Raw genomic sequence first — 18574 nt, forward strand, 5'->3', positions numbered from 1 at the left:
AACTGCTAATTGCGCGGTCATGCAATGGTGTACCCAAACGAAATTTGCGTCCTTTTCTTCCCACAAATAGAGCTTTCTTTTGATGGTATTTGATCACCTCTGCCATTTTTATTTTTTGCGCTATAAACGGAAAAAGACTGAAAATTTTGAAAAAAAATGATATTTTCTACTTTTTGTTATTAAAAAAATCCAATAAACTCAATTTTAGTCATACATTTAGGCCAAAATGTATTCGGCCACATGTCTTTGGTAAAAAAAAAGTCAATAAGCGTATATTCATTGGTTTGCGCAAAAGTTATAGCGCCTACAAACTAGGGTACATTTTCTCTAATTTACACAGCTTTTAGTTTATGACTGCCTATGTCATTTCTTGAGGTGCTAAAATGGCAGGGCAGTACAAAACCCCCCCAAATGACCCCATTTTGGAAAGTAGACACCCCAAGGAAATTTCTGAGAGGCATGTTGAACCCATTGAATATTTATTTTTTTTGTCCCAGGTGATTGAATAATGACAAAAAAAAAAAAAAAAAATTTACAAAAAGTTTCCACTAAATGATATATTGCTCACACAGGCCATGGGCATATGTGGAATTACACCCCAAAATACATTCAGCTGCTTCTCCTGAGTACGGGGATACCACATGTGTGGGACTTTTTGGGAGCCTAGCCGCGTACGGGGCCCCGAAAACCAAGCACCGCCTTCAGGATTTCTAAGGGCATAGATTTTTGATTACACTCCTCACTACCTATCACAGTTTTGAAGGCCATAAAATGCCAAGATGGCACAAAACCCCCCCAAATGACCCCATTTTGGAAAGTAGACACCCCAAGCTATTTGCTGAGAGGTATGTTGAGTCCATGGAATATTTTATTTTTTGACACAAGTTGTGGGAATGTGACAATTTTTTTTTTTTTTGCACAAAGTTGTCACTAAATGATATATTGCTCACACAGGCCATGGGCATATGTGGAATTGTACCCCAAAATACATTTAGCTGCTTCTTCTGAGTATGGGGATACCACATGTGTGGGACTTTTTGGGAGCCTAGCCGCGTACGGGGCCCCGAAAACCAATCACCGCCTTTAGGATTTCTAAGGGCATAGATTTTTGATTTCACTCCTCACTACCTATCAAAGTTTTGAAGGCCATAAAATGCCAAGATGGCACAAAACCCCCCCAAATGACCCCATTTTGGAAAGTAGACACCCCAAGCTATTTGCTGAGAGGCATGTTGAGTCCATGGAATATTTTATATTTTGACACAAGTTGCGGGAAAGTGACAATTTTTTTTTTTTTTTTTTGCACAAAGTTGTCACTAAATGATATATTGCTCAAACATGCCATGGGCATATGTGGAATTGCACCCCAAAATATATTCTGCTGCTTCTCCTGAGTACGGGGATACCACATGTGTGGGACTTTTTGGGAGCCTAGCCGCGTACGGGGCCCTGAAAACCAAGCACCGCCTTCAGGATTTCTAAGGGCATAAATTTTTGATTTCACTCCTCACTACCTATCACAGTTTTGAAGGCCATAAAATGCCAAGATGGCACAAAACCTCCCCAAATGACCCCATTTTGGAAAGTAGACACCCCAAGCTATTTGCTGAGAGGCATGTTGAGTCCATGGAATATTTTATATTTTGACACAAGTTGCGGGAAAGTGACAATTTTTTTTTTTTTTTGCACAAAGTTGTCACTACATGATATATTGCTCACACAGGCCATGGGCATATGTGGAATTACACCCCAAAATACATTCTGCTGCTTCTCCTGAGTACGGGGATACCACATGTGTGGGACTTTTTGGGAGCCTAGCCGCGTACGGGGCCCCGAAAACCAAGCACCGCCTTCAGGATTTCTAAGGGCATACATTTTTGATTTTACTCCTCACTACCTATCACAGTTTTGAAGGCCATGGAATGCCCAGATGGCACAAACCCCCCCAAATGACCCCATTTTGGAAAGTAGACACCCCATGCTATTTGCTGAGAGGCATGGTGAGTATTTTGCAGCTCTCATTTGTTTTTGAAAATGAAGAAAGACAAGAAAAACGTATTTTTTTTTTCTTTTTTCAATTTTCAAAAGTTTGTGACAAAAAGTGAGGTCTGCAAAATACTCACTATACCTCTCAGCAAATAGCTTTGGGTGTCTATTTTCCAAAATGGGGTCATTTGGGGGGGGGGGGTTGTGCCATCTGGGCATTCCATGGCCTCCGAAACTGTGATAGGCAGTGAAGAGTGAAATCAAAAATTTACGCCCTTAGAAAGCCTGAAGGCGGGGCTTGGTTTTCGGGGTCCCGTACGCGGCTAGGCTCCCAAAAAGTCTCACACATGTGGTATCCCCGTACTCAGGAGAAGCAACAGAATGTATTTTGGGGTGTCATTTCACATATTCCCATGGCATGTTTGAGCAATATATCATTTAGTGACAACTTTGTGCAAAAAAAATAAAAAATTTGTCTTTTTCCCGCAACTTGTGTCAAAATATAAAATATTCCATGGACTCGACATGCCTCTCAGCAAATAGCTTGGGGTGTCTACTTTCCAAAATGGGGTCATTTGGGGGGGGTTTGAACTGTCCTGGCATTTTATGCACAACATTTAGAAGCTTATGTCACACATCACCCACTCTTCTAACCACTTGAAGACAAAGCCCTTTCTGACACTTTTTGTTTACATGAAAAAATTATTTTTTTTTGCAAAAAAATGACTTTGAACCCCCACACATTATATATTTTTTTAAAGCAAATGCCCTACAGATTAAAATGGTGGGTGTTTAATTTTTTTTTTTCACACAGTATTTGCGCAGCGATTTTTCAAACGCATTTTTTGGGGAAAAAACACACTTTTTTAAATTTTAATACACTAAAACACACTATTTTGTCAAAATGTTTGATGGAATAAAAAAGATGATCTTAGGCCGAGTACATGGATACTAAACATGACATGCTTTAAAATTGCGCACAAACGTGCAGTGGCGACAAACTAAATACATTTTTAAAAGCCTTTACAGGTTACCACTTTAGATTTACAGAGGAGGTCTACTGCTAAAATTACTGCCCTCGATCTGACCTTCGCGGTGATACCTCACATGCATGGTGCAATTGCTGTTTACATTTGACGCCAGACCGACGCTTGCGTTCGCCTTTGTGCGAGAGCAGGGGGGGGCAGGGGTGCTTTTTTTTTTTTTTTTTTAATTATTTTTTTTGCTTTTTTTATCTTATTTTTAAACTGTTCCTTTCATTTTTATTTATTTTTTAATCATTTTTATTGTTATCTCAGGGAATGTAAATATCCCCTATGATAGCAATAGGTAGTGACAGGTACTCTTTTTAGAAAAAATTGGGGTCTATTAGACCCTAGATCTCTCCTCTGCCCTCAAAGCATCTGACCACACCAAGATCGGTGTGATAAAATGCTTTCCCAATTTCCCAATGGCGCTGTTTACATCCGGCGAAATCTAAGTCATGAAATGCTCGTAGCTTCCGGTTTCTTAGGCCATAGAGATGTTTTTAGCCATTCTGGTCTCTGATCAGCTCTATGGTCAGCTGGCTGAATCACCGGCTGCATTCTCAAGTTCCCTGTTGGGACAGGAGAGCCAGAGAAAAACATGGAAGACGGTGGGGGGGGGGGCATTCCCTCCCACTGCTTGTAAAAGCAGTCTAGAGGCTAATTAGCCACTAGGATTGCTTTTACAAGAAAGCCGACCACTGGCTGAAAAGAATGATACCAAGATGATACCTAAACCTGCAGGCATCATTCTGGTATAACCACTCAAAGTCCAGCAACATACCAGTACGTTGCTGGTCCTTGTTGGGCATACATTGTAAACTTTTTTTTCATGCAGCCTGTGGGCTGAACGAAAAAAAGATATTGATCGGTGGGTATGCCCACCATTAAAATACCTCCCTTCATCCACCCACTTCTAATGATGGGCATACATGCACCGTATATATATGCCGAAGCATGGGGGCATCCTCCCGCAAAAGGCAGGAGCAAATCGCTCCTCCACCCACTGCTGCCCCCACGCTTCGGCATATATGCTGAAGTATGTAACTGTGGTGGTGAAATCACCTCCGACAGCGCTGGAGTCACGGCTTTATGTATCGTGGGAGCAAACACTGTTGCTGTCAAGATAAATAAATCCGTGCTGCAACTGAATGGCGTACCTGCTAAGCAAATGATGGTTAACTAAAAAAGAAAAGGAACATTACAGTATAACAGTAATACTTACCATACCTGCAAAGCAAAATACAAAAAAAACATAGTAAAAAATAAAACATTTAACGCAACCTGTGCCTACCTAAAAAATATATATGCCGAAGCATGGGGGCATCCTCCCGCAAAAGGCAGGAGCAAATCGCTCCTCCACCCACTGCTGCCCCCACGCTTCAGCATATATGCTGAAGTATGTAACTGTGGTGGTGAAATCACCTCCGACAGCGCTGGAGTCACGGCTTTATGTATCGTGGGAGCAAACGCTGTTGCTGTCAAGATAAATAAATCCGCTCTGCAGCTGAATGGCGTACCTGAAAACAAAAAAGTGGTTAACAATAAAAAAAACAAAGTATAAAAAAATTGCATACCTATAAAGCAAACATGATAAAAACATAACAATAAAACATTGCAGTATAGAATGCAGAACAATAGAGAGAGAATAGAGAGAGAACAATAAAACAACAACTATTTTTGGTTTTTTTATTTTATATATTTTTTTGTGTTTTTTTTCTTTTTTTTTACTTTTTTTTGTTTTTTTTACACTTTTTTTTGTAACTTTAACTTTTTTAACTGGTACCAGGTTTGGGTCTCTCAAAATGCGACAGCATCTTGGGAGACCCTGTGGAAGTGTGCCTAGTCTGTGCAGTGCTGTACCCTACGCTAATACTCCACTAGTGTATGGTAGCGTTCAAAACATTCACCAATGCAAAGACCAGGATTGCCAGGACAGAGGGGACAATAATACCGGGTGTCACGCCTAAATCCGCGCTTGCTGCAGACACGACATCTTTTTTGGGGGGTTCGTTGGGTAGGGGTACTCGGGAGGGCATAAAGAAAATGCCTCTCATGCAGCCGGTTTACTGCATTTGGTTGAGGTTGGTGAGGTGGAGCACCGTCTGGATACAGAAGGGCTCTGACGATCTCTTCCTGGAATTTAAGGAAGGATCCAGTCTGTCCTGAAGCTCTGTATAGCACATAAGCATTCAGCAAAGTCAATTGAAATAAATAAACAGACACTTTTTTGTACCAGCGTTTGGCCTTACGGGCAATTAGGTACGGCGCCAACAACTGGTCGTTGAGGTCCACCCCTCCCATATTAAGGTTATATTCGTGGACACAGAGGGGTTTCTCCACAACACCAGTCGCCGTAGGAATTTGGACCATCGTGTCTGCATGAAGGGAGGTGAGAACGAAAACATTCTTCTTATCCCTCCACTTCATAGCGAGCAAATTATTATACTTCAAGCAGGCTCTCTCCCCCAGCCTAAGACGGGAATCTACAAGCCGCTGGGGAAAGCCCCGGCGATTAGGTCGCACGGTGCCACATGCTCCAATCTGATGATCAAAAAGGTGGCTAAAAAGTGGCACGCTCGTATAATAATTGTCCACGTACAAGTGGTACCCCTTTCCAAATAAGGGTGGCACCAAGTCCCACACTATCTTGCCAGCGCTTCCTATGTAGTCAGGGCAGTTTGTCGGCTCTACGTGACTATCTTTGCCCTCGTAAACCATAAAACTACATGTATAGCCTGTGGCCCTGTCAGGGGTTTCAAGTAGCATCTCCTCGCCAATGTTTCCGGCGCCAGGTCTGCAAAAACTTGGATCTTTGCTCCCTCATATTGCAGGGGGGTTTTTCCTCTTAACTTTACCCAGATTTTGGCTTTGTCCTCATAGTATCTAAATCTTACTATTATATCCCAAATTCTTTCCGTTCTCGTAGTGTCTGATCTCCCTATTCAGTGTACCCTTTCTATATTTGGGAACTCCTCGACTCCTGCTTCGAGTACGGGTCAAAAAATTGCAATTATGACTTTTCCTTAAGTCCTCCCCCCTTGTTTCCGGTACCGCTCGGATTCTCAGATTTTGTCTGCTATTTCTATTTTCTTGGTCCTCTAGCCTATATAGGATTTTTGTTTGATTTTGTTGGGTGATTTTGATTTGTTCTTTTAAGTCGCATAACTCCTGGGCTTGTTTGTCTATTTTGTCCTCCGATATCTCGACTCTGGCCAACAGGTTTCCCAGGTCTGTCCTCAGCATGTTTATCTCGATTTTCATTGAGATTTCCAGGGTCTTAAACATTTCTAGGATTTCATTTTTTGTGAGGAGTTGGGCTTCTATCCTGTGGTCTTCTGATCTAGTTATTTCTAGTTCACTTTCCGTTGTTAATTCATCCCTGCACTGATCTGGGGTCTCCTCCCTCTTTCCATCTGTTCCCTTCTTTTTGTCCGTTTTGCCTGTCTTTTGGGTCTTGGAGTTAGTGTTCTTAGGGCTTAACCCCTGGGCCAGGTGTTGTTTAATTATAGTCCCTGTGGTGTTGTCTTTTGGAGTTTTAGGTGCTCCCCCCTTTCCGGATTTAGACGCAGCTTTACTCATGGTGGTTTAGAAGACTCTGCCGGGGTTGATAGTACTGATCAACGGGGCTCAATGTCTTTGCAGGATTTATACGCTTTTATTTCAGAACCCACAGATTTGCTGAACTTTACCCACTGTGTCCTATAAATGCGTATTGTACCAGGGGGAGGTCTCTGCAGGATTCCTATTCAACCCTCCTCCTCTCTCCTCTCCCTGCTTTCGCCCCTCACCGGTGTCCAGCAGAGCCTGGTAGATGGCTTCAATAAAGCAGAATTACAGTTCTATAGAGGGCTTCTCCATACCTAATCCTGCAGACCCTCCTCTCTTGGCTATGATGCACCGTGTCTCCCCCAGGGGTCTCCCAATGCAGAGTTAATAGCACAACAACATTCAGATTACACAGTCCCGTAATGTACTTTAAATCTTCACCGTAGTGGGGACATCCCCCTTATCAATCCTCTCTTACCTGTATTCAGGTGCTTTAAGAGACCGAGCAGCCCTTACCACGAGCCTTCCAGATAGATACTTGGGAGTTACAGTGTAGCAGTGCGGTCCGGGGATGGGACGAATACCTAAACAGACCCTCCTCTGTCAGCCTCTGTGCTCAGCCATCCCCGCAATCCATGATACTACCAGGTCGGAGCCTCTCTAACAGGGTCCAGGGGGGGAGAGGGTAAATACATCTGCCGTTCCGTGAGCCTCACCACCCGCTCGGCTCCGTGTCAAGCACGTGCTCCGCCGCACGGTTCCGGACCCCCGAGCACCTGAGTAGAAGCGCAGTCAGTGTCGAAAACAGCCGAAGCCACGCACGGCACTCCTCCTCTCCTTCGCCACCATGCGGGCAGCGGCTTGTCCGTGTGGGTACCCGCCAGCTCACCGGCCGGTGTTCTGACATATACTGTCCTCCTATCGGATAGTGTCCGCTCCGTACTGCGCAGGCGCAGCTCTTGCGCAGTACGGAGGAGAGGGAGATGCCGAAAGTGTCCGAAGTTGATCAGCTGACCATCAGCTGTACACGGCGCTTGGGCACTTCTTAGCGATGGCTTTGTAAGAGGGCCCCTCGCGGGCTCGCTTCGCTCGCCACACTTCAGGCAAGGCCTCGCTGCGCTCGGCAACTATTTATTCTAGCTCTATGTCCACTTGGATAGTAGGGAATGAACCTGGACATAGGGTGAGAATAAAAGCGCAGGCGCCGTGTACAGCTGATGATCAGCTGTTGAACTTTGGAGACTTTCTGCGTCTCGTTTGTCCTCCGTACTGCGCCTGCGCAGTACAGGGCGGACACTATATGATAGGGTACTGTATTCGACAAGACACCAGCACACTTCAGGCTCCTCCCTCCACGTCTGATGCCTCACGTCATGACCAACCCCCCCTTAAGGTGGTTGTTATGCCAAACAAATTTGGTAATAGGATGCAGAAAAGCTCTAGGTAAAAGAATAGGGATGTCTGAAATGCAGACATTTTTCCATTTTAACTACTTTTATCCTGCCAAACAACGATAACATCGGGGAGGACCACTTTTGAAGATCTGATTACCAGAATTGAGTAATGGCACATACAGTGCCTTGCAAAAGTATTCACCCCCCTTGGCTTTTTACCTATTTTGTTACATTACAGCCTTTAGTTCAATGTTTTTTTTAATCTGAATTACCATATTTATCGGCGTATAACACGCATCCCAAGTTTAGGAGGGAGTTTTAAGGAAAAAAATTTACATTTAAATGTCCATCAATGCAGCCTTATCAGTGTCCATCTGCAGCCTTGTCCATCATTTCAGAATGAACAGCATCCATCTGTAGCCTTGCCCAGTGTATTTGCAGCCTTGCCCAGTGTATTTGCAGCCTTGCCCAGTGTATTTGCAGCCTTGCCCAGTGTCTTTGCAGTCTTGCCCAGTGTCTTTGCAGTCTTGCCCAGTGTCAAAATTGCAGCATGTTTGGTATTTTAATTTTAGCGCCGCCGAGATACACAAAGTCGTATGTCCTGTGTACTCGGCTCCTCTCGGCTCCTCTTGGCTCCTCTTGGCTCCTCTCGGCTCTCGCAGTCCCACCCCTTGGCCCGGCTCCTATGATGGACATAACACAGGTCCAATTGTGGGACTGGGCGTGCGAGCGGAACCGAGCAGAGCCGAGCCAAGTACACAGTACACTCAGCTAGGTGTATATTGGTGGCGCTCGCTGCTACAGACAGTGGGGATCGGCGTATAACACGCACCCACGCTTTTCCCCTTTTAAGGGAAAAAAGTGTGTGTTATACGCTGATAAATACGGTATATGTGATGGATCAGAACACAATAGTCTAAGTTGGTGAAGTAAAATTAGAAAAATATATACATAAAACTGCGTTGCGCTCAGGTATGTATCTTTGTAAACATTCACCCAATTGGTATCATATGCAAAAAATGCTATGTGCATGTGATTCAAATCCTAAATCTATATCACATATCCAAATCAAAATCATTAAATGCCCTATGTATTAAATCCAAAGTATAACCTACTATACCTGTAAAATAAATAGATACTCACTTATTGGTGCTGAAAAAAACAACAGTAATAACCCTGCAAAGATTAATGTGTAAAAAATACACCAAAAATACCCTACGTATAAATTCAAAGTGCAATGTGCAAAAAATAAATAAACTTTGCATACATCTATATATATATGATGTACCCACAATGATGATGCTCAATACATTACAAATGAAAATTATGGATAAAAACGTGCATTAAATAAGAAATATTAACACATGCAAAACTCCAATGAAATCATATGAGTGACAGGTGATAAATCAACACATAAGTAATACGTGATGTTTTGAGACAGCGACTGTCCTTTTCTGTAAAAAATTCTTCCAATATAGTATCACACAGCAACGTGCAGCAAAAAAGTTCCAAAGTGAATTAAAGTGCATGAAGTGTTTCACAAAGAAATCCAATTGCTGAATCGCAGTGCCCCGATCCTGCCGTGTTGTGCCTCAGTGACCCCCAAAGTAGTTGCGCTCACCTTAGAGCGTGTGACACAGTGTTTAGCTGTGTCAATACACGCCGTGGAGCCACCCCTGGGCTCAATGATGGGACAACAGGTGATCTTCAGACAGGCTCGTTCAGGCTCCACAAGTAATAAACCAGAAAAGAGAAGATGAAAGATGAAGACACGTGACTCCCTGTGTCGAAGACGCGTAGGGGAGGGGCCAGGACGGAGTGATCAGCACAGAGCTGGGCAGAGGATTACTGACACCCCGAAGCACGCCGATTAGCGCTATTTCTGCCTATATTGTTTGGTGCACAAAAGCACCTGTGAAATGTGAGTACCCCAGTATGGGGGTTGTGGTCTTTTTATGTTTCAATAAAGTGTCTGGCGATATTACACTATAGTCCCTTCTCTTTTCTGGTTTATTACTTGTGGAGCCTGAACGAGCCTGTCTGAAGATCACCTGTTGAATCACATGCACATAGCATTTTTTGCATATGATACCAATTGGGTGAATGTTTACAAAGATACATACCTGAGCGCAACGCAATTATTTCTATTTATGCTCACCGCACGGCCATAAATACGTGATCTGCGTTTGCAGCTGGGCATTTACATTTTGTTTGGTTTGTTCCCTGGTAAGGTATAGGATCATTGTGGCTCGCAAGATTTTTCCCCTATATACATAAAACTATTTTTCAGAAATAAAAAACTGATAATTGCGCGTATGTATTCACCCCCTTTGTTATGAAGCCCATAAAAAGCTCTGGTGCAACCAATTACCTTCAGAAGTCACATAATTAGTGAAATGATGTCCACCTGTGTGCAATCTAAGTGTCACATGATCTGTCATTACATATACACACCTTTCTGAAAGGCCCCAGAGGCTGCAACACCTAAGCAAGAGGCGCCACTAATCAAACACTGCCATGAAGACCAAGGAACTCTCCAAACAAGTAAGGGACAATGTTGTTGAGAAGTACAAGTCCGGGTTAGGTTATAAAAAAAATCCAAATCTTTGATGATCCCTAGGAGCACCATCAAATCTATCATAACCAAATGGAAAGAACATGGCACAACAACAAACCTGCCTGTTGGGCTTTATGGCAGAGTGGCCAGAAGAAAGCCATTACTTTCAGGAAAAAACAAAATGGCACATTTTGAGTTTGGGAAAAGGCATGTGGGAGACTCCCAAAATGTATGGAAGAAGGTGCTCTGGTCTGATGAGACTAAAACTGAACTTTTTGGCCATCAAAGAAAACGCTATGTCTGGTGCAAACCCAACACATCACATCACCCAAAGAAAACCATCCCCACTGTGAAACATGGTGGTGGCAGCATCATGCTGTGGGGATGTTTTTCAGCAGTCGGGACTGGGATACTGGTCTGAGTTGAGGGAAAGATGGATGGTGCTAAATACAGGGATATTCTTGAGCAAAACCTGTAGCACTCTGTGTATGATTTGAGGCTAGGACAGAGGTTCATCTTGCAGCAGGACAATGACACTGAAATGTGTTGGAATGGCCTAGTCAAAGCCCAGACCTCAATCCAATAGAAAATCTGTGGTCATGACTCCATGCTGCTTCGATCAGGGGGTTCGGGTGGGCAAATGGGCCAAATAGTTCACCCGGCCCGCAAACCACATGCTCACACTCTGCTCCCTATCATTCCCCACGCTCACAGTATGATTCCTGTTCTTCCCATCAGTAATATCATTCCTCATCCTTCCTCATACTGTATTCCTCTCATCTTTCCTTTCTCTCTTTTCTTCTTTTCGTTATTCTTGTTTTTACCTTTTTTTGCTGCTTTCTTTCTTCCCCATTGCTCTCTTCACCTTTTCTTTCTTTCTTCCTCATCATCTCCTCCTTTGTAATTTTATTGAATGTCTTTTCAGCTGCACCTTCTACACCTTATGTGATCTTCTCCTGCCAAAATAATGGAAGTGTCAGTGTCTCCTGTGTGCTAGAGGAGGATCAGAATGTCACATATAACTGGACATTGAATGGGAAATTACATCAAGGAAGTCATTCCCGTAACATCACCTTCACTAAAGAAGATCTAAGAACAGACCCAATGAATGTCAGCTGTTCTGTAATTAATTCTGTGAGCACAAAAGAGAGTAACAACACCCAAATCTCCTGCTCAGGTGGGTAAAGAGTGACCTCTCCTCCATGTCCTTCTCCACACTCACTCTGCTCCCCGTCCTTCCCCACACTCACACTCTGCTCTCCGTACTTCCCCACACTCACACTCTGCCCCCCGTCCTTCTCCACACTCACACTCTGCTCTCCATACATCCCCACACTCACACTCTGCCCCCCCGTCCTTCTCCATACTCACACTCTGCTCTCCGTACTTCCCCACACTCACACTCTGCTCCCCGTTCTTCTCCACACTCACACTCTGCTCCCCGTCCTTCTCCACACTCACACTCTGCGCCCTGTCCTTCCCCACACTCACACTCTGCTCCCCGTCCTTCTCCACACTCACACTCTGCTCCCCGTCCTTCCCCACACTCACACTCTGCTCCCCATCCTTCTCCACACTCACACTCTGCTCCCCGTCCTTCCCCACACTCACACTCTGCTCCCCGTCCTTCTCCACACTCACACTCTGCTCTCCGTACTTCCCCACACTCACACTCTGCTCCCCGTCCTTCTCCACACTCACACTCTGCTCTCCGTACTTCCCCACACTCACACTCTGCTCCCCGTCCTTCCTCACACTGACACTCTGCTCTCCGTCCTTCTCCACACTCACACTCTGCTCCCCGTCCTTCCCCACACTCACTCTGCTCCCCGTCCTTCCCCACACTCACACTCTGCTCCCCGTCCTTCCCCACACTCACACTCTGCTCTCTGTCCTTCCCCACACTCACATTCTGCTCCCTGTCCTTCTCCACACTCACATTCTGCTCCCTGTCCTTCTCCACACTCACTCTGCTCTCCGTACTTCCCCACACTCACACTCTGCTCCCCGTTCTTCTCCACACTCACACTCTGCTCCCCGTCCTTCTCCACACTCACACTCTGCTCCCCGTCCTTCCCCACACTCACACTCTGCTCCCCGTCCTTCCCCACACTCACACTCTGCTCCCCGTTCTTCTCCACACTCACACTCTGCTCCCCGTCCTTCTCCACACTCACACTCTGCTCCCCGTCCTTCTCCACACTCACACTCTGCTCCCCGTCCTTCTCCACACTCACACTCTGCTCCCCGTCCTTCCCCACACTCACACTCTGCTCCCCGTCCTTCTCCACACTCACACTCTGCTCCCCGTCCTTCCCCACACTCACACTCTGCTCCCCGTCCTTCTCCACACTCACACTCTGCTCCCCGTCCTTCTCCACACTCACACTCTGCTCCCCGTCCTTCCCCACACTCACACTCTGCTCCCCGTCCTTCCCCACACTCACACTCTGCTCCCCGTTCTTCTCCACACTCACACTCTGCTCCCCGTCCTTCTCCACACTCACACTCTGCTCCCCGTCCTTCTCCACACTCACACTCTGCTCCCTGTCCTTCCCCACACTCACACCCTGCTCCCCGTCCTTCCCCCACACTCACACCCTGCTCCCCGTCCTTCCCCCACACTCACACTCTGCTCCCAGTCCTTCCCCACACTCACACTCTGCTCTCCGTCCTTCCCCACACTCACACTCTGCCCCCCGTCCTTCTCCACACTCACACTCTGCTCCCCGTCCTTCCCCACACTCACACTCTGCTCCCCGTCCTTCTCCACACTCACACTCTGCTCCCCGTCCTTCTCCACACTCACACTCTGCTCCCAGTCCTTCCCCACACTCACACTCTGCTCTCCGTCCTTCCCCACACTCACACTCTGCCCCCCGTCCTTCTCCACACTCACACTCTGCTCCCCGTCCTTCCCCACACTCACACTCTGCTCCCCGTCCTTCTCCACACTCACACTCTGCTCCCCGTCCTTCCCCACACTCACACTCTGCTCCCAGTCCCGAAGTAGCTTCGGCACACTAGGCAACTTTAGGATCTCAGGGGTCACCTCTGGTTCACCTGCTTAGATTGCTAGGGGAAATAACACATTTTCAGAAGGGGTAACCCCTACAGCATTTTCATCAACCTTTTGTTCAAGGGTGTTGGGGTCCCCCCTGCAGTCCCACTAGAAAGTCTAGGCTCAGGACTCATATTCTTCCCACTGTAGAGTTCCTGGAACAGTGGAAAGTCTCTCCCCGGTAATACACTGTGCAATAGGATAGGGGACACAACTACTTCATGGCGAACAGATCCTGAGATGGTTTCAAAGGTCAACAGCGTTGTGGGGTACCTCTTACACTAACCATACACACAAACCACTCCTACCTGATGCTGGGAAAGCTGTTTGGGGTCCACAAACTGGGTATGGACCAGGGTGACCAGGCTTCCAGAGTCCAGGAGGGCACGCACACTTCTACCCCTTATCTTTACAACAGAGCTCAGCATGTCCAGATTAGCAACTAGGCCTTGGCGAGAAAACAGGGACATGTGTCAGACTACGTCACACTCCATAGGCTCAGGGTTCAAAGGACACTTGGCAGCGATGTGATCCCACTCACTGCACCGCCAACATTGGGGATGTACACGGGTTGCTCTGGGGCTTCCCAGACAGGGTCTTTCAGACCATTCTCCTGACTGATATCTTTTAACAATGAGATCCTCCGATGCTTTGGAAGCTCTCTGCGGACCATGACTTTTGCTGTAGGATGCAACTAAGAAAATGTCAGGAAAGACCTACTAGAACAGCTGAACTTTATTTGGGGTTAATCAGAAGCACTTTAAATGATGGCGGGTGTGTACTGACTCCTATTCAACATGATTTGGAATGTGATTGCTTAATTCTGAACATACCTACATCCCCAGTTATTAGAGGGTGTGTACACTTATGCAACCACATTATTTTGTTTTTTTATTTTTACTCCCTTCCTCTCTAAAAGATCTCAGTTTGTTTTTTAATTGAGTTTATAGATCACATTAAAGGTGGAAAAAGTTCTGAAATGATTTATCTCTGTCTTTTTTTTACATCACAGAAACCTGACATTTTAACAGGGGTGTGTAGCAGAGGCATAGCTTGAAGCTTGTGGGCCCTAATGCAAAAATTGACTTGGGGCTCCTCGACTACCACTGCACACTTGCCCTGGGTCCCCTGAGTTTACTGAATTACCTATGCATGGTGATGTGGCAATCGCTTTTCTCCAGCAGCACAGTGTAAAGCAGGGGTAGAAAAACTTTAATAGGTGGATATCTACCTGAACAACATAAAATAGATCAAAGATCACTGGGGTCTGGCACCTTTTTAAAAAAAAAGAAATTAACTAGCAAGGCCAAACTAAATAGTAAGGAAAACTTAGAAAAAAATATAATAAAACAAATGTCACTGTAAAAATATAAACTTAGCTTACCTTAAAAGTGGACAGTGTCAGTCAGTATGGCAGTGGACGGTGTCAGTAGAGCAGTGGACGGTGTCAGTGGAGCAGAGGAAGGTGTCAGTAGAGCAGTGGACGGTGTCAGTAGAGCAGAGGAAGGTGTCAGTAGAGCAGTGGACGGTGTCAGTAGAGCAGTGGACGCTGTCAGTAGAGCAGTGGATGGTGTCAGTAGAGCAGTGGACAGTGTCAGTAGAGCAGTGGACGGTGTCAGTAGGGCAGTAGACAGAGTCAGTAGAGCAGTGGACGGGGTCAGTAGAGCAGTGGACTGTGTCACTAGAGCAGTGGATGGTGGACGGTGTCAGTAGAGCAGTGAACGGTGTCAGTAGAGCAGTGGATGGGGTCAGTAGAGCAGTGGACGGGGTCAGTAGGGCAGTGGACGGTGTCAGTAGAGCAGTGGACGGTGGACGTGTCAGTAGAGCAGTGGACGGTGTCAGTAGAGCAGTGGACGGGGTCAGTAGAGCAGTGGACGGTGTCAGTAGAGCAGTGGACGGGGTCAGTAGAGCAGTGGACAGTGTCAGTAGAGCAGTGGACGGTGTCAGTAGAGCAGTGGACGGTGTCAATAGAGCAGTGGACGGTGTCAGTAGAGCAGTGGACGGTGTCAGTAGAGCAGTGGATGGTGTCAGTAGGGCAGTAGACAGAGTCAGTAGAGCAGTGGACGGGGTCAGTAGAGCAGTGGACGGTGTCAGTAGAGCAGTGGACGGTGTGAGTAGGGCAGTGGACGGTGTCAGTAGAACAGAGGAAGGTGTCAGTAGAGCAGTGGACGGTGTCAGTGGAGCAGTGGACGGTGTCAGTGGAGCAGAGGAAGGTGTCAGTAGAGCAGTGGATGGTGTCAGTAGAGCAGTGGACGGTGTCAGTAGAGCAGTGGATGGTGTCAGTAGAGCAGTGGACGGTGTCAGTAGAGCAGTGGATGGTGTCAGTAGGGCAATAGACAGAGTCAGTAGAGCAGTGGACGGGGTCAGTAGAGCAGTGGACTGTGTCACTAGAGCAGTGGACGGTGGATGGTGTCAGTAGAGCAGTGGACGGTGTCAGTAGAGCAGTGGACGGTGTCAGTAGAGCAGTGGACGGTGTCAGTAGAGCAGTGGACGGGATCAGTAGGGCAGTAGACAGAGTCAGTAGAGCAGTGGACGGGGTCAGTAGAGCAGTGGACGGTGTCAGCAGAGCAGTGGACGGTGTCAGTAGAGCAGTGGACGGTGAACGGTGTCAGTAGAGCAGTGGACGGGGTCAGTAGAGTAGTGGACGGTGTCAGTAGAGCAGTGGACGGGGTCAGTAGAGCAGTGGGCGGGGTCAGTAGAGCAGTGGGCGGGGTCAGTAGAGCAGTGGACGGTGTCAGTAGAGCAGTGGGCGGTGTCAGTAGAGCAGTGGACGGGGTCAGTAGAGCAGTGGACGGGGTCAGTAGAGCAGTGGACGGTGTCAGTAGAGCAGTAGACAGAGTCAGTAGAGCAGTGGACGGGGTCAGTAGAGCAGTGGACGGTGTCAGTAGAGCAGTGGACAGTGGACGGTGTCAGTAGAGCAGTGGACGGTGTCAGTAGAGCAGTGGACGGGGTCAGTAGGGCAGTAGACAGAGTCAGTAGAGCAGTGGACGGGGTCAGTAGAGCAGTGGACGGTGTCAGTAGAGCAGTGGACGGTGTGAGTAGGGCAGTGGACGGTGTCAGTAGAACAGAGGAAGGTGTCAGTAGAGCAATGGACGGTGTCAGTGGAGCAGTGGAAGGTGTCAGTGGAGCAGAGGAAGGTGTCAGTAGAGCAGTGGATGGTGTCAGTAGAGCAGTGGACAGTGTCAGTAGAGCAGTGGACGGTGTCAGTAGGGCAATAGACAGAGTCAGTAGAGCAGTGGACGGGGTCAGTAGAGCAGTGGACTGTGTCACTAGAGCAGTGGATGGTGGATGGTGTCAGTAGAGCAGTGGACGGTGTCAGTAGAGCAGTGGACGGTGTCAGTAGAGCAGTGGACGGGGTCAGTAGGGCAGTGGACGGTGTCAGTAGAGCAGTGGACGGGGTCAGTAGAGCAGTGGACGGGGTCAGTAGAGCAGTGGACGGGGTCAGTAGAGCAGTGGACGGTGTCAGTAGAGCAGTGGACGGTATCAGTAGAGCAGTGGACGGGGTCAGTAGAGCAGAGGACGGTGTCAGTAGAGCAGTGAACGGTGTCAGTAGAGCAAAGGAAGGTGTCAGTAGAGCAGTGGACGGTGTCAGTAGAGCAGTGGATGGTGTCAGTAGGGCAGTAGACAGAGTCAGTAGAGCAGTGGACGGGGTCAGTAGAGCAGTGGACGGTGTCAGTAGAGCAGTGGACGGTGTGAGTAGGGCAGTGGACGGTGTCAGTAGAACAGAGGAAGGTGTCAGTAGAGCAGTGGACGGTGTCAGTGGAGCAGTGGACGGTGTCAGTGGAGCAGTGGACGGTGTCAGTGGAGCAGAGGAAGGTGTCAGTAGAGCAGTGGACGGTGTCAGTAGAGCAGTGGACGGTGTCAGTAGAGCAGAGGAAGGTGTCAGTAGAGCAGTGGATGGTGTCAGTAGAGCAGTGGATGGTGTCAGTAGAGCAGTGGATGGTGTCAGTAGAGCAGTGGACGGTGTCAGTAAAGCAGTGGATGGTGTCAGTAGGGCAGTAGACAGAGTCAGTAGAGCAGTGGACGGGGTCAGTAGAGCAGTGGACTGTGTCACTAGAGCAGTAGACGGTGGATGGTGTCAGTAGAGCAGTGGATGGTGTCAGTAGAGCAGTGGACGGGGTCAGTAGAGCAGTGGACGGGGTCAGTAGAGCAGTGGACGGGATCAGTAGGGCAGTAGACAGAGTCAGTAGAGCAGTGGACGGGGTCAGTAGAGCAGTGGATGGTGTCAGTAGAGCAGTGGACGGTGTCAGTAGAGCAGTGGATGGTGAACGGTGTCAGTAGAGCAGTGGACGGTGTCAGTAGAGCAGTGGACGGTGTCAGTAGAGCAGTGGACGGGGTCAGTAGAACAGTGGGCGGGGTCAGTAGAGCAGTGGGCGGGGTCAGTAGAGCAGTGGACGGTGTCAGTAGAGCAGTGGACGGTGTCAGTAGAGCAGTGGACGGGGTCAGTAGGGCAGTAGACAGAGTCAGTAGAGCAGTGGACGGGGTCAGTAGAGCAGTGGACGGGGTCAGTAGAGCAGTGGACTGTGTCAGTAGAGCAGTGGACGGGGTCAGTAGAACAGTGGGCGGGGTCAGTAGAGCAGTGGGCGGGGTCAGTAGAGCAGTGGACGGTGTCAGTAGAGCAGTGGACGGTGGGCGGGGTCAGTAGAGCAGTGGGCGGTGTCAGTAGAGCAGTGGACGGGTTCAGTAGAGCAGTGGACGGGGTCAGTAGAGCAGTGGACGTGTCAGTAGAGCAGTAGACAGAGTCAGTAGAACAGTGGACGGGGTCAGTAGAGCAGTGGACGGTGTCAGTAGAGCAGTGGACAGTGGACGGTGTCAGTAGAGCAGTGGACGGTGTCAGTAGAGCAGTGGACGGTGTCAGTAGAGCAGTGGACGGGGTCAGTAGGGCAGTAGACAGAGTCAGTAGAGCAGTGGACGGGGTCAGTAGAGCAGTGGACGGTGTCAGTAGACAGAGTCAGTAGAGCAGTGGACGGGGTCAGTAGAGCAGTGAACGGTGTCAGTAGAG

At 47.7% G+C, this 18574-nt stretch overlaps 1 protein-coding gene across 3 annotated transcripts in view; it reads left to right on the forward strand.

Annotated features, from left to right (window-relative positions):
• LOC141129506 (Fc receptor-like protein 5) overlaps positions 1-18574 on the forward strand; it is a 654812-nt gene that overhangs the window by 557911 nt on the left and 78327 nt on the right. For 2 of the 3 annotated variants that reach the window (XM_073617582.1, XM_073617581.1), the window contains exon 6: positions 11437-11688. The exons of the other annotated variant lie outside the window; for it this stretch is intronic. In XM_073617582.1, the coding sequence (XP_073473683.1) occupies positions 11437-11688 (252 nt within the window). The remainder of the gene's footprint in view (positions 1-11436; positions 11689-18574) is intronic. 3 annotated transcript variants of the gene reach the window in all.

Source organism: Aquarana catesbeiana, linkage group LG02 (genome assembly GCF_042186555.1).
Source record: "Aquarana catesbeiana isolate 2022-GZ linkage group LG02, ASM4218655v1, whole genome shotgun sequence".
Taxonomy (NCBI): Eukaryota; Metazoa; Chordata; class Amphibia; order Anura; family Ranidae; genus Aquarana; species Aquarana catesbeiana.